At 32.4% G+C, this 16,232-nt stretch overlaps 1 protein-coding gene across 2 annotated transcripts; it reads left to right on the top strand.

Annotated features, from left to right (window-relative positions):
* Positions 1 to 4,308, top strand: LOC139886418 (probable serine/threonine-protein kinase PBL21). Of its 2 annotated transcripts, none has more exons than XM_071870235.1 (7): positions 1 to 82; positions 176 to 211; positions 637 to 818; positions 898 to 1,087; positions 1,933 to 2,324; positions 3,323 to 3,725; positions 4,056 to 4,308. In XM_071870235.1, the coding sequence occupies exons 1-6, from the start codon at positions 1 to 3 to the stop codon at positions 3,578 to 3,580; spliced, it is 1,140 nt and encodes a 379-aa protein (XP_071726336.1). In that variant the 3' UTR covers positions 3,581 to 3,725; positions 4,056 to 4,308. The 2 variants fall into 2 exon arrangements, with proteins under 2 accessions (XP_071726336.1, XP_071726335.1); XM_071870234.1 differs by having other exon boundaries at positions 4,048 to 4,308.
* The last annotated feature ends 11,924 nt before the right edge of the window (positions 4,309 to 16,232 follow it).

The raw sequence follows: 16,232 nt of genomic DNA, 5'->3' as shown, positions 1-16,232 counted from the left end.
ATGAGTTGTTTTTCTTGCTTTAAAGGCTACTTTAAAGATGTTAAAAATTGTGATGGTGATTTGGATTCCAATGACTACACAGGTTTAGTAATTGTTTATCATTGTCATTAATTAAGTATTATTACTATTATGATTCTTAGTTACAAGTTTATCACCTTTTTATTCTTTTCTGTAGCTCATGGAAAGGGAAGAACATACAATGATGTTAGGGGTAAGATTATCAAGTTCTCATTTTTTACTCATGTGTAGTTTATTGCATACCAGTATCAGGGTGTTTTATTTTATTTCATTTTTGTGTGAAATTTTTTGTTAAAGTTTTATTTTTCTAAATTTTATTAAAAAAGGTTATCAGGTTATTTATTACTCCGTATTATTTTATTTTATTTTTTGTAAAATTCATCATAAAATATCATCAAGGTTTCATTTTTCTTGTGAAGTATACTGAAATAGATAGTCAAGTTTTATTCTTTTTACTTAATTATTTATTTTGTGAAGTTTTCATTGAATTTTTTTTTATCAGTTTTCATTTGTTTTTGGAAGTTTACTCAGAAGTTTGTGTATTAAACTATGTTTTGTGCCTTTCATAAAAAAAAAAAAAAAAAAAATTTGATGTATGTTTTGTTGTAACATATGTAGATGGGAAAAATGTGAATTCTATCAAAGGAAAAGGTAGTGCATTGTGTAGTCAGAGAGCTAATGTGGCTCGATGCTTTACGTTTCGTGAGTTAGCTGCTTTTACACAAAACTTCAGGGAGGCAAACTTGATAGGAGAAGGTGGATTCGGAAGTGTTTTCAAGGGTCGGTTGGAATCAGGGAAGGTAAAAACTCTTTTCATTTTTAGTATGAGTAAAAAAATTGTTTTAGATTATGGGATTAATAATTGAATTACATTTACAGCTGGTGGCTGTAAAAAAGCTGAACCCGAATGGTCTTCAAGGGAACCAAGAATTCATTGTAGAGGTTCTTATGTTGAGTCTTCTTCGTCATTCAAACCTAGTCACTTTGACTGGTTATTGCGCGGATGGAGACCAGAGACTCTTGGTTTACGACTACATGCCACTCGGTAGCCTAGAAAACCATCTTTTCGGTAAATAATATTACTTTTCTTTTCTTTCTCCGATTACTATACTATATTTATCGAGTAATTCACATTATGCTTGGATGTCTTCGGTTGTGTTTAATAAAACTGAACGATTTAGCGTTAAATGCTAATGCTTCATAATCTGAATTCTGAATGATAGTAACATGTTTGATAATAACCATTCTAGGCTTGCCTCAGTGGTATCTTCACACCTTGTGTTTGGGGCTTGGGTTTAGGTCATGGGTTCGAGCCTCGCTCTGCCCCTCGGAATGGTTTAAGGATTGGATTCCTGCAATGCGATTCGGGTTTCCTCCCGAAAGCGCATGCGTGCGTGGCATATGATCGCGAAGGTGGTTAAGTCCCCTCTGGGTGATGCCGACAACTTGCCTTTAAAAAAAACATGTTTTTGATAATAATTTCAAATGAAAAATATATATTAGGTAAAATTAACTTATTAACATTTTACATCAATAAAAAATTCAATATACCTGTTTGATAAGTTTTCTGATATAACTTTTTAGGAGGATATTGCAAAAAATTTAGGTGCTTAATCGTTAAGAGAGTGTCCTTCAACTCTGAATGGTTCTAGTTACTTTCTTGTTGTAATTTTTAAGATGCGTGTGTTGTATAATTTAAAAGTTCAACAAACTCTTGATATGTGGAAGGGGTAGAAACCAGAACAAGAAAAACGTGTATTCTCAAGAGGTAGTAAATGCTTGAGTTCTGCGACTTGGAACTGTTTGACCCGTTTCCACTGTAAAAGCTTTTCTTCTTTGACCCGTTTAACACTTTTAAGAAAAAATGTAACCTAAATTTGACCTGTTTACCTTGATGTTATTTTTTTTTTTCAGATCTAGGTCCTTATCAGGAGCCATTGGATTGGCGCACGAGACTGAAGATTGCTGTTGGTGCAGCTCGTGGCCTTGAGTATCTTCATTGTAAAGCAGATCCGCCAGTAATTTATCGTGATCTAAAATCATCCAACATATTGTTGGATAATGACTACAATCCAAAACTTTCAGACTTTGGGCTTGCTAAATTGGGTCCTGTTGGTGATAAAACCCATGTGTCGACTCGGGTCATGGGTACATACGGTTACTGTGCACCTGATTATGCCATGAGTGGTAAACTTACCATTAAGTCTGATATCTATAGCTTTGGTGTTGTATTGTTGGAGCTTATTAGCGGACGTAAAGCTATCAACATGACTAAAAAACCTGAAGAACAGAATTTAGTTTCATGGGTGAGTTATCGGTTGACCTTTCTCTTGATTTTGAATGTTTAATTTTTTTCAGATTGTAATGAGTATATGGGGTAATATGGGCAGGGGCTGATTAACAGGTTAAACAAGCTTCTATTAAAATCGTTAAAGTGTTATGATTGTTGAGAACAGGTCACGTTCGGTTGACCTACCGAAATTTGCTTTTACATGAATGAATGGATTTATTAAGTTTACTCATTATTTTTATTATCACTTATCTACTTGCTATCATAAAGGCGATGTAAGAGCAGTGGCGGATATAGGTAGGGGCAGGGGGCACCTGCCCCCGGTGGATTTTCAATTTTTAGTGCAAAAAATTTGTATTTTTTCATTTTGCCCACAGTGGATTTTTTTTTTCCCCCAAAAAATCTCCATATTTTGCCCCAAAAGTCTCCAGATTTTGCCCGAAAGTCTTTATATTTTGCCCAAAAACCTCCGGATTTTGCCAAAAAGACTCCATATTTTGCCCAAATACCTCCATATTTTGGCTAAAAAAAGTTGCCACGCTTTTAAAATAATTTTTCGCCCCCCGGTGAAAAAATTTTTGTTTTCGCTATGTCTAAGAGGTAGTAGATACTTGTCAACCTTGGATCAAATTTAAACTTGAAGGCAACAATTGCAACCCATTTACTTATGCATGGGTCTAAGTTGGATTGTGTTATATCTTACATGAAAACATGCCAAATGGGTAAAGATGGGTTGTCTTAATAATAACAATATAACATCGTTATGTAGTCATAATTAATGCATGTTTGTTATAATAAAAGATGTAGAGGTGTTGTGGGGAGACGCAATTTACCCATCTTGCCATCTATATATAAACTTTGTGACTCATTTTTTCTGCTAATATAATTTTATGTACCACTTTGGCCTAAATTGACCATTTTTCGCATGAGCGAGTTGAAATTGTCCCTATGTTCATGCACATGGTAGCATTGCTGCATTGTTTAAAACATTCCATCTTGTTCCGATTTTTGCAGTCCCGTCCATTTTTAAGAGATAGGAAGAAGTTTGTTGAGTTAGCTGACCCGTTGCTACAAGATCGTTTCCCGTCACGTTGTATGCACCATATGGTTGCCATAATCGCAATGTGTCTCCAAGAGCAAGCGAAGTTTCGGCCGTTAATCGGTGATATTGTTGTTGCTTTGGAGTACTTGGCCTCTCAAGCTGAGATTCCTGAAAACCCGAAGAGCTTGACTTTTGTTTCTCACCCATCACCATCAAAAAAGTCAATGTGAATGCATGCAGCTAGTGACCTAAAAAATAAATAATGCAAATAGGGTTTGTGTTATTGTTTGATGTTAGATTAAAAAAAATTCTGCAAATATTAGTAGTCGAAGATGATGATGATGATGGGACGATTTCTTTCCGTTGAAGCAGAAGGTACGCCATCTCGTTGTATTTAATGGGTCGAACTCATATCATAAGTTTCTTTAGCTAAAAAGAATGTTCAGTCCAACAAGTTAAAGGTCACTTGCAGTAAAAAAATAAAAAAATAAAAAATAATAATCAAGATTACTTGTGAAATAATGTGATTGTTGTAATCATACTTACCATACTAGTTATAGATATAAAAAGAAGAATGAATGTCTTGAAAAATAATTGTTCATGGTCAATCCAAACCAACCCGGCCCCTTTTTACTTGGTTGGTTTGGTTTTAAACAAGATTATGATAGTCTGTATGAAAACTAACAGATATTTACAGTAATGCAGGGTACATGCTTATGCTAGGTTGGGTCTCTTCCATCAGCTCAAGTAAAAAAGATGATTTTGTGGATAAAGTTTATGTTTTACCTTATATGAGATGAGCCCAGGTATTGTGTAGTCTAGTGTATGGCAATTTTCAAGTAATTGGTGATTATGGATCAAATCTTGATTATATAATTAAGGAATCCATGTGCATTTGCATGCTGTACTTGATTTTCATGAAACATTTTTCAAGATAATGAGTTGGAACCCTAAATCCATGAAAAGCTATTGTGGTTAAAATGTGGATGAACACATGTTAATTAATCTTATGGCTTTTGTGATGAACATCTATTGTTTTGGGTTGTTAAATAATGGCATTCTATTCTACTGTCATATTTTGCAGTTGTGGTACTACTGTCTTTTGTAAGTTCACTTATATTATATGCATACCAGATGTGTTACATATGATTTCGGCTATAGTTAGAAATACTCGAACTGAACATTCTAGTGAAACATTGTTTTGCCAAAATCTTGCTAGTGATAAGAATAATTTTTCAGCTAACATCGAGTATGAAACATAAAGAAAGATGACAGTACGCATTTTGTACAATATTGTCCATTGTTGATATGTTTGACTACCTTACATTTTGGCATATTTTTTTTAACTTTTGCTATACGTGAGATAGAAATATGAAATCTGTTACGTATAAATGAGTCAAGTGTAATGTTATAGCTGATACGGTTTGTTACAAAAGGGGTAGCACTCCGAAACAAGCAAGGGAGTGCTTGCGCCTTGACCCCCCACTATTTTTGAGAATGCGTAAATGTAAATATCAAATAACTAAAATGATCGTTCATAATATTAAAGTTACCAAAAGAGGGGTGCAAGTTAATTGGAATCTTCTCTATACATAACCTTAATATAAACTTCTTTTGGCATAATACTCACTCCTCGTCTACAAACAAATTGACACGTAGTTTTAAGAGAAATACAATTAATCACCTTGTGAGTTATATAATACACCCAAAAAAATTCCTTAAATAGTCCTCATAGTTGTGATTTAACTTCTTGTAGGTAAGTAATACGGAGTAATGTTAATTTTCTTGTAAAAAGATATGGGCCCCTAAAAAAATATGGGCCCCTAATACGGAGTAATACGGAGTAATGTTAATACTGAGTAATGTTAATGTAAAAAAAATATTGAAATTATGGGCCATGAGCACTTTAACTTTTTTCTTCTACATTAACGAAACATTAGCATCAACCCTTTCTACTTATATGTCATCATACATACGTATTTTAGTGACCAAAACCACCATTACACGTGGTTCGTACTTCAAATAAAAGAATGAGGTAGAAATTATGCTACCTATAAATAAACATCTTTTATACTAACACATTAAGAAAACAAAAAATATAGGTGGAATAAGTCTCCAGTGACTTTGTTTGCTCCTTTGACCTTTGGATAAGAATATTTATCACAAGTTTTTTATATACATGCATCACGTGTATATATGTCACATTCATTAAAATTCATATGAATTTGTGGATGGGCTCATGGGCCCAGTGGAGACCCGATCCACACGGTTCACATCTGTTTCTATAACTCCTACATTGTATTTGCGAGCAGGTACCGGTTTTCCTCCGTTACCTTGGAGTATTTGGTGTGGGGCGCGTTTGACATATGAACTAATAAAAGTTTATAACAATTCAAGTGTATGTTTTTTTTTTTTTTGGTAAGCGAGGAAACCCTCCTATGAACGAGCACATTGGCTCCCCCATAGAAGGTAAAACCTTGGGTAATCAAGCCCCCCGAGCGCGAGACCTGATACCGGGTGAATTGCGCATTATGCGCACCCTCTACTCACACTCCCTTTTTGAACAATTTGGCATAGCCAGGAATTGAACCCGGGTGGTGTGCTTCATCGGGCAACTCGGTGACCACTTACCCGGGTGTATGTTTCTTATAAGAATTCAAGCCTATATTTTTTTTTTTTTTTTCACAAACTTATACTTTTAGTCTTGTTTAGTAGATACAAGTTTAAGAACTTGTGAATATAAGTTCTAGAAAAATACTATATAAAAAAAGAAAAAAATAGGACGGACGACGAAACATTTTGCGGTGACGTGATCTCAACGCAACAAGTAGTACTACACTGTTGGAATTAATCGGTTATTTCTGTCTCACATCGAAAAATGAAAGAAACAAATGTATCTATACAAGTTTAAAGGAACCTCCATCTATCACTAATTGATTTTAGAGTACTAAGGAACTCATGAACTTATATGTAGGACCAACAAAATTTTCGTGTTTTTGATTAACAATTGCCGCGAGACTTTTAGATGATGTCACCGCAAATAAAGTATAGTATTTTATTTTTCATTTTCTTTCTATTTCAGTTTTTGTCAAACGTTGAAAAAATAATTGTGGCGACATCGATGCCGAAAAAAATGGTCACAAAATTATTATTTTTCATTTCTTATTTACTGTCCAACATAAAAAACTTTCTCGCCAAAACTTTTGTGGCGCTCATCGCCGCAAATAATCGTCGTTGTATTATTCCCGCTAGATTTTTCCCCAAGATAGTTCCCGCTAGTTTTACCCTCCTAAATAACATTATCGCCAGTATATCGCCGCAAAAAGGTTACATATATTTATGCAGTGTCTGTATAATCAAGAACAAGATACAAAATGGAAATAGTTAGATGTCCTCGTCTTAGATAATGGTTCATTTGCAATGAACTAACTATTAAATATCTTTACACTTTTTAATTTACATTCATTTATTAATTTTAATTATTTATTTTCTAAATAAGTCCAAGTCAAATTTATCTCATATTGTCATATATAATGGCAAAAATGAAATTTATCAAATCTATCGCAACATAAATTTTATGGGAATATTCTTTTCAAGAGCGACGAGTATATGTTTTATGTGAATTGTGATGTGGTCCAGCGGTTGGTGGCCTGACTCCTTTAGGGGAGGTCAGGAGTTCGACCCCCGTTGGCTACATATTAAAAACACAATTTCATCCCTGCCATTAAGTATCCACCCATGACACATTTCTCATATCGTTTGGGGGGTAAAGGGGAGGGGGGTTTTAATTGGCCGTGCCCTTGGATCGGTTTCAAGGTTTCCTCCCGGGCAGCGATGGGGGCGAGGTTATTATCGCTGAATCGGCATAGTCGAAACGGGAGATGATCGCAACGGGTGGTTTAGTCCCCCTCAGGTGATCCCAATCGCTGTTCAAAAAAAAAAGTATATGTTTTATGTACCGGTTAGAATAAGTAATGCTACAAAATTTACGTGTGCTTGACTTAATTGCACCAAAGTAATTCGACTGCTTGTTTTTAACTTCACTCCATGTCTATGACATGTTCCGTAAGCATATGAATAATGCTCTTTCGAATTAATCCGTGAAGATCGATCAATGTGTGACGACCCGAAAATTTCCAACCAAATTTAAATCAAATCTTTATATGATTTCGACACGATAAGCAAAGTCTGTTAGGTTGAGTCTCAAAAAGTTTGAACTATTTCATATATTCAATTGACCTTCGACTGCTCTCGACGATTCACGAACAATTAATTGTAAATAGATATGTGTGTATGTATATATAAATAATAATTCGAAATATAATTTGAAGTATTATATGTTGTTGTTATTAAAAATTAATAAAATAAAAATAGGATATTATAATAATTATTATTTAAAATATATCTCTATATATAAATAAAGTATATTAAAAATAAATATTAAATGATTGTAATACTCGTTTGATGTTTCGATTGATATTCAGCAGGTTAATCTCAAACTTATATAATTCTAAAATAAACGGTGATCCGAAAATGAGTTATTTGAATCATAGGCCTATTAAAAATATATTTAGAAACTAAATAATAAGTTTTAACACTTTTTATATGTTACCCAGGATCGGGCGCGGACAGTGATTTAATTTTTATTTATTAGTTAATGATCAATTTTATACCATAATAACCAGAATAAATAAATGGACGTAATTTAAAAATTGGGAATTTATCCGAAGACTTTTTATCCGTAACTATTTAGCAATGGACCACGATATAATATTCATATTTGAAAACGTCGGTAGAAGACTCCAAAATCTCAGGCTGCTTATTGTATTTCAATCAACATGTTTTAAATTTATATTATTATTATTATTATTATTATTATTATTAAAGTTAGGGAGTAATATATTTTATATATATCTAGCTACATTTGTATATATGCGTATGATGCATTTATCTAATCACTCACACCCTTTTCATTGATCACCATCTCCTTCTCCATATCACCACCATAACAACCACTCCCAGTTACCATCGTTACAACCGCCACCTTCACTGCCATCATCACCACCCGGCTACCTATTATTTTCTGTTTACCATTGAATCACCACACCCTCATCACCTCTTCTACTGCAGCTCGCATGTGTTTCTGTGAAGCCACAACAACAACCATCACCATCCTTATTTTGAACACCATCTCCATCACAAACCATTCTTGGTTCGCCAATACAATTCACCTGTGTTATTCCTACTGCTGCAACTACTCTTTCAAATTTCAGTCTAGTACTGTAGGTAAACTATCTATCTATATGGGTTTCCTTTTTCTCGTATATTGATCCGGTTCATTTCAATGATGTTCATCTCTTAAACAAACATATAAAACCACTTCTCTTATTGTTACAACCACTCAAACCCACTACTCAAACCCACAATAAACCACTTTTGTTTCTTGTTTCATGCTTTCGTGTTAAACCACCAAACCAAAGCCATACCACTGTCACTGTAATAAACTATGAATTACCAACATCCACCACTTTTCTTTTCAATAGTCACCACGACCCAAACCTTTGTCACACTTTCTCCATGATAAATCCACAGTGAGCCTTTTGATTCTTTTTCTGTTTTCATTGCAGCACCATTGAATCACACCTTCTCACCTCTCTCTCTCCTCTCCCTCTCCTCGTTTTATCTTTCTTTTAATCGAAACCTGCAGCTCATTTGTTTCTGTTTTTGATTTCTTTCAAACAACCAAAGGAACCACCACAACTGACCCATCACTACTACAGCTAAATAGTTCGCTAGTTTCTGTTTCAAAAACCACCTGTTACCTTCGGTTTTTCTTTCTGCAACCGGTACACAATCAAACCCCTTTTATTATTATAATGTTGTTCATAAAGGTGGAAAGGATGACGTTTTTATTTAAGTTGGAGATGTCAAAAGTTGAGTCGACATGATAAAGACAGGAGTAAGTGGAGTATGGTGGAAATGTTTAAATTACTCAAAAGAAAATTTTACAACTTGATGATATAAAACCCCACACACACTTACTAACTTCCTGTTACTTCATTTTTTTTTAAATAAACGAAACACCCTTAATATATTTCATGGATCCTATTTTGATTAAGCGGTCATCGAACATAAATGAGTTAATCGGTACATGGACTGAGTTTTCTTTGTTGGGCCGTGACTTAATCTTTATGTTGGGCCAACCGGCCAATTTACTTACTAAATGAACTTCGAATCCAACCGGGTTCTTTTTGGGCTCACAATCATTTGGGCTGTGACGGTTTTCTGCTTGCTACAGCAAGCTGTGAACGTAAATCATGGTTTATATATATATGACAATACTTGATGGTAACGTGAATGATTATGGTGATGAAGGGGTACGGATTATTATGATTATGATGAAATCGGAGATGATGATGTTAGATGATTATGGACGTGATCGTGGTTAGGATAGAAACGGTTTACGAATGATGATGATAATCCGAATTCGATGATGTTGTTAATATGATGATGAGAAGGGTATAATCTTTATTACTGTTTTTATCATTATAATAATAATAATAATAATAATAATTATTATTATTATTATTATTATTATTATTATTATTATTATTATTATTATTATTAATAGTTATTATTATTACTGTTAATTAATATTATGTTTATGATAAAAATAAAAAGGAATATAATTCATGTTAAGAAATATTAAGATAAAAATGGTTAGGGTTATGATCATAGTTAGGCTAATTACAACCGAGAAGATTAATTATATGCACGATTATAATTAAGATAAAATAAGGATATAGTTAAGAACATAATTAAGTCATAAAGTGTTAGTATTATTATTAATATTATTATTCTTATCATTATTATTTTTATTATTATCATAAGAATTAGTATTATTATTAGTAAAATCATTATTATTATTAGTAGTATCATTATCCTTATAGTTATTAATATGGATATAAATATTAGTATTATTTTTATTATTATAAGTATTATTATTATTGTTATAAAAATAATACATTTTATTATTAATATCATTAATATTATTATTACTGTCATTTTTATAATTATTATTATCATTATTATTATTATTACTATTGTTAACATTAATATACTTATTAACAAGTATTATTATTAAGTATTATTAGTATTAAGAATTTTTATCAAAATTAGTATTTTTATTATAAAATAATATAACCTTTTATTTTTATTATGATTACTATCATCAGCAAAATTTTTATATATTTTATTATTATTATTATTATTATTTTTATTTTTTTTACATAACTATATTAGTATTTTTATAATAAATAATAATTTTCAATCTAAAGTAAATAAAGTAAATATATTATTAAGGAAACTTATAAATTATTAAATATAATAATTATATCACTAAGAATAATACATAAATTGTTCGATTTCAATTATATGCATTAATATATATATAAATGATATAGGTTCGTGAATCCGAGGCCAACCCTGCATTGATCAGTTGTTCAATGCCGTCATATGTATTTTTACTACAAAATACAGTATTATGAGTTTCATTTGCTCCCTTTTTAAATGCTTTTGCAATATATATTTTTGGGACTGAGAATACATGCGCTGCTTTTATAACTGTTTTACAAAATAGACACAAGTACTTGAAACTACATTATATGGTTGAATGGATCGAAGCCGAATATGACCCTTTTAGCCTGGTAATCTAAGAATTAGGGAACATCACTAATTTTGAGAATTAGTGCACCCCTAATTGACGCGAATCCTAAAGATAGATCTATTGGGCCCAACAAGCCCCATTCTGGAATTTGGAATGCTTTAGTACTTCGAAATTTATCATGTCCGATGTGTGTCCCGGAATGATGGGGATATTCTATATGCATCTTGTTAATGTCGATTATCAGGTGTTCAATCCATATGAATGATTTTTGTCTCTATGCATGGGACGTATATTTATGAGAAATGGAAATGAAAATCTTGTAGTCTATTAAAATGATGAAAATGATCGATTATGATAAACTAATAAACTCACCAACCTTTTGGTTGACACTTTAAAACATGTTTATTCTCAGGTATGAAAGAAATCTTCCGCTGTGCATTTGCTCATTTTAGAGATATTACTTGGAGTCATTCATGACATATTCCAAAAGACGTTGCATTCAAGTCGTTGAGTTCATCAAGATTATTATTAAGTCAATTATAGTTGGATATATTATGGAATGATATGCATGCTGTCAACTTTCGATGAAATGAAAGTTTGTCTTTTAAAAACGAATGCAATGTTTGTAAAATGTATCATATAGAGGTCAAGTATCTCGTGATGTAACCAAATGTAATGTATTCGTCCTGATGGATTAGGACAGGTCGTTAGAGTTGGTATCAGAGCGGTGGTCTTAGCGAACCAGGTCTTGCATTAGTGTGTCTAACTGATAGTTGTTTAGATGCATTAGTGAGTCTGGACTTCGACCGTGTCTGCATGTCAAAAGTTTTGCTTATCATTTTGTGTCGAAAATTATCTGTTTATCATTCTTAGGGAATCACTTGCTTATCATTCTTAATCTAGACATATCTTACTGCCTGGATTGCATGAATAGTGTATAGACAAAAATTCATATCTTAGCGTATCTGTTACTATAAACTTTGCCTGATATATTCCGTAAATTCCTCCGTAATCTACAAAATCCTTTGTTCTATATATATAGATATTCTATGTAATTAGAATACCATTCGATAGCCGGAAATCATCTTATATCGAAAACTCCTCTATTCAATCGTACGAAATGGAACTAGCCACTAGTTCAAGTTCTTCGGAACGCGACAGCTAATCCGACCTGGATGTTCACCTAAGCTCCGGAAGCAACGTCACCAGAATGAAGCAACCAATCAGCCATCCCCAATTCATCTGATGGGTTCGTAGTCGACTTAATCAATGGAGACGCGAAGAAGGCGATCCTTTCCATCAACCAAATTCACCTCTTGGTAAAGAACCTGAAGCACTTATCGGCGAACCCATTCGAAACACCATTTTCACACTCATTTCCAGAGTATCTCACCACGATTATATTCTATCTAAAATTCTAAACCTTATTCATCCGCTCGTTCCGACCGACAATCATCCCAGAGTAATAGCAGAAGTCAACGAACTTCGCGTCCGAGTTGTAGCCTTGGAAAATATGGTGCAAAACGTACCAGCTTCAACAACATCACCGGCACCAACAGTACCACCAAAATCAATACCAGTACCACCAACAACCCAAGTTTCAACGTCACACGCCTCAACATCTCATTCTGTACCTCGAGTATAATCATCGTTCTACGTATCGTTCTACATCAATTATCTTCGTTCTTCATGGCGATTATGTAATCTCTAATATTTTAGAGATTATATATTCTTGTTCCAACGGTAAATCAAATGAGTTTAATATCACATTAACTCATTAAATCCATGATTACATCTGAAGAGAATATATATGTAAGTATATTTTCATAAAGATTGTAATTAAAAATTCTTTTATACAAACGATTAATGGTGAAAATATTTTAACGGGTAGGTAATACCCGAGAAATATTTAGATTTCACATTAATAAGTACACTGTACATTCTTTCAAATCTAATTCAACAGTCATTTACTATCCTATTTACAACCACCGATATACGTATCCGTTCACCGCAAAATAACCATTTTTATTCAATTTCATATTTGGATTTTGATCTATCAGAATCCAACAAGTGGCATAATGAAGAAAACATTGGACAAAATAAAATTTGTTAGAAACAAATGAATTAACTATGAGAAATTCTATTAAGAAACCACGCTAACAAAATCCTAGCTAACTGTTCCTAGCTAACTGTTAATTCATTATTGCAATTTAATTATCGCAATTTATTTATCGCAATTTAATTCTCGCAATTTTATTTATTGTCATTTAATTTCTGTTATTTATTTTACGCACTTTATTTATCGTCATTTAAATACTGTTATTTACGCATTTTAAATATCGGGACACGTATACAATGTTTTGACATATCATATCGACGCATCTATATATATTATTTGGAATAACCATAGACACTCTATATGCAGTAATGATAGAGTTAGCTATACAGGGTTGAGGTTGATTCTGCAATAATATATATACTTTGAGTTGTGATCGAGTCTGAGACATGTACACGGGTCACGAGACGTATTAATTAATTCAAATATTATATATTAAACTATATATGAATTATTGGACTGTTAGCTGTGGACTATCGACTGTGGACTAATAACATTGGATAATTAAAATGAATTAAAATATTGATTATAACATATGAAACTAAACATTTCTTCAAGTTTGCCACTTGATTTCATCTTAAACCTCATTTGTATCTTGACGATTACAATCTGTGTTCAAACCTTTCATAATTCTTGAAAACACCTCAATCGAGAGAATGAACCAACTGTATCTCATCTACAGAAGGAAAGATTTATGCATATAGTTATGCACCTGAAAAACTCTCGGAACCTGAGTAAACGTTTAACACGTATCTGTGCTAACTCCTTTGGCGTTGTTATTACCGAAAATCACATTGCAATCCCTTTCCAAATTAGTCAATTTTGTCACAGCTCCAGCAAATCAACTTCAACTTTCATTTGGATTAGTTTTATTATAACCTTGATATATAAGTTTGCTTTTCGTCATCATTATTAGGGAACTGTTTATATTCCACCACACAAACAGTAAACTTACCAGCAACTTCATTACTCACTGTCTTAAGTCTCTCCGGAGAACCACTATATTTGTTTATTAAAACCTATTCATATACTCATCCGTATCTTGAAACGAGAATTGCCATACCAAATTACCAGGAATTAGCAATCAGTCTTTTGAAATCTCGCAGCATGTCCACATCAACAGTTATATTTATACATATAACATATATCTCTTAGAATTATGACTTTCCATTCTGAAAATTCTGAAAAGCACCCAGCCTACGAATCAATACATTGAACTTTGAAAAAGCTGATGAAATAGTGAAAACTGAAGACTGCCTTAACAGTCAAAAGTTTAATGATAAAGAATGGAGTGTTGGAAACACTCAATGGAAAATTTGTACTGGAAAAATGGGTTGAGCAAACTATGAAGGAGACTCTGAACAAATTACAAGGACTAAACTTGCACATAAAAGAATCCTAATGATTCTGATTCTGATTCTGATGAAATCTTTAGCAAATATCTTGCTCCTTAATCGCTCTAAATCATCGTGAATGAATTTCTTCATCACAATTTGATTCTGAAATTCTAAGATATCATCGTATCTTTCTTTATTAATATCCTCAATATTTCTGAAGATATCTTCATAAATATTATTGTCTGATATTAATTATCTCTCCGCTCTATCTGTGTTATATCATAAAAGAAACTGTTTTAGTTTCTAAAATTCTGAAAAATTCAAATCTAAAATATGAATGTTTTTGAAGTAGTGTTGGAAACTGAAGCATGAGTTAGTATAATATAATGACACTTAATCAACGTGATTATATTACAGTAAGTCATGCTGAGTTTCTAAATGGAACATAATGATTCACAGATCATAACGTCATCATGTGCCATGTTACATAACTCTTTCATTCTGCTTAACTTCTGAACATATCAAGAAAATATATTCTTGATAGTTCTATTCTCAGTGATTCTGACAAATCAAATCGTGCTATTACATTCTTTCTTGTTTAGAACATTAAGTTCATTCGAAACTCCATACTTACGAATTCTGGACCATTACTCGCTTTACTAGAGGTCGAGAAGAGAAAAAAAAGGCAAAGAGCTCCAAAATATAAGAGAAAATATAACGCCCAATAACAACACGGAGATTACAAACCGTGGATATTAATACGAATAGTAATATAAAGGCACGGTGGAGTTATGAATAGTATCACCCCAAAGTAATAGTAGAAGTAAACAAATTTTTCTGGTGGAAGATTGAAAAGAAAGATGACAGAAATGATAATTAGAAAAATATCAAGGATTAGAACGGGATTAAGCATTTTCACAATCTTTTGAATGTATGAACTAAGAAAGAAAGTATAAAAATGGTGAGAATAATGGAACGAAAGAGCTTAATTTATAATGGAGATGTCAGAAAGAGTAATCGAGGCAGATCACCGTATTTAATTATAGAGATCTTAATTTCCTTATTCGTCGAAGAATCAAATCTTTTAAATTTCGAAGATTTTCTCTGAATCCCTTGAATTCTAGAAATCAACTGTGACTACGTCACCGGTTAATACAAACCTGCATTTATTCATTTCACTCTTCTGTGATAGCTTCATTCGCACTCTTCAAATAATAGAATTGTTTTACCCATATTACTTGATGATGGTAAAACTCTATTCATCAACTCATATTCGTCATGAAAACATTTTTATTGTTAGCCATGACCACCTCACTCAAATTTCGAGACGAAATTTCTTTAACGGGTAGGTACTGTGACGACCCGGAAATTTCCAACCAAATTTAAACCAAATCTTTATATGATTTCGACACGATAAGCAAAGTCTGTTAGGTTGAGTCTCAAAAAGTTTGAACTATTTCATATATTCAATTGACCTTCGACTGCTCTCGACGATTCACGAACAATTAATTGTAAATAGATATGTGTGTATGTATATATAAATAATAATTCGAAATATAATTTGAAGTATTATATGTTGTTGTTATTAAAAATTAATAAAATAAAAATAGGATATTATAATAATTATTATTTAAAATATATCTCTATATATAAATAAAGTATATTAAAAATAAATATTAAATGATTGTAATACTCGTTTGATGTTTCGATTGATATTCAGCAGGTTAATCTTAAACTTATATAATTCTAAAATAAACGGTATA

This window comes from Rutidosis leptorrhynchoides, chromosome 1, assembly GCF_046630445.1.
Source record: "Rutidosis leptorrhynchoides isolate AG116_Rl617_1_P2 chromosome 1, CSIRO_AGI_Rlap_v1, whole genome shotgun sequence".
Classification (NCBI taxonomy): Eukaryota; Viridiplantae; Streptophyta; class Magnoliopsida; order Asterales; family Asteraceae; genus Rutidosis; species Rutidosis leptorrhynchoides.
The sequence above is the reverse complement of the archived record's forward strand: the minus strand, read 5'-3'. Positions and strand labels throughout refer to the sequence as shown.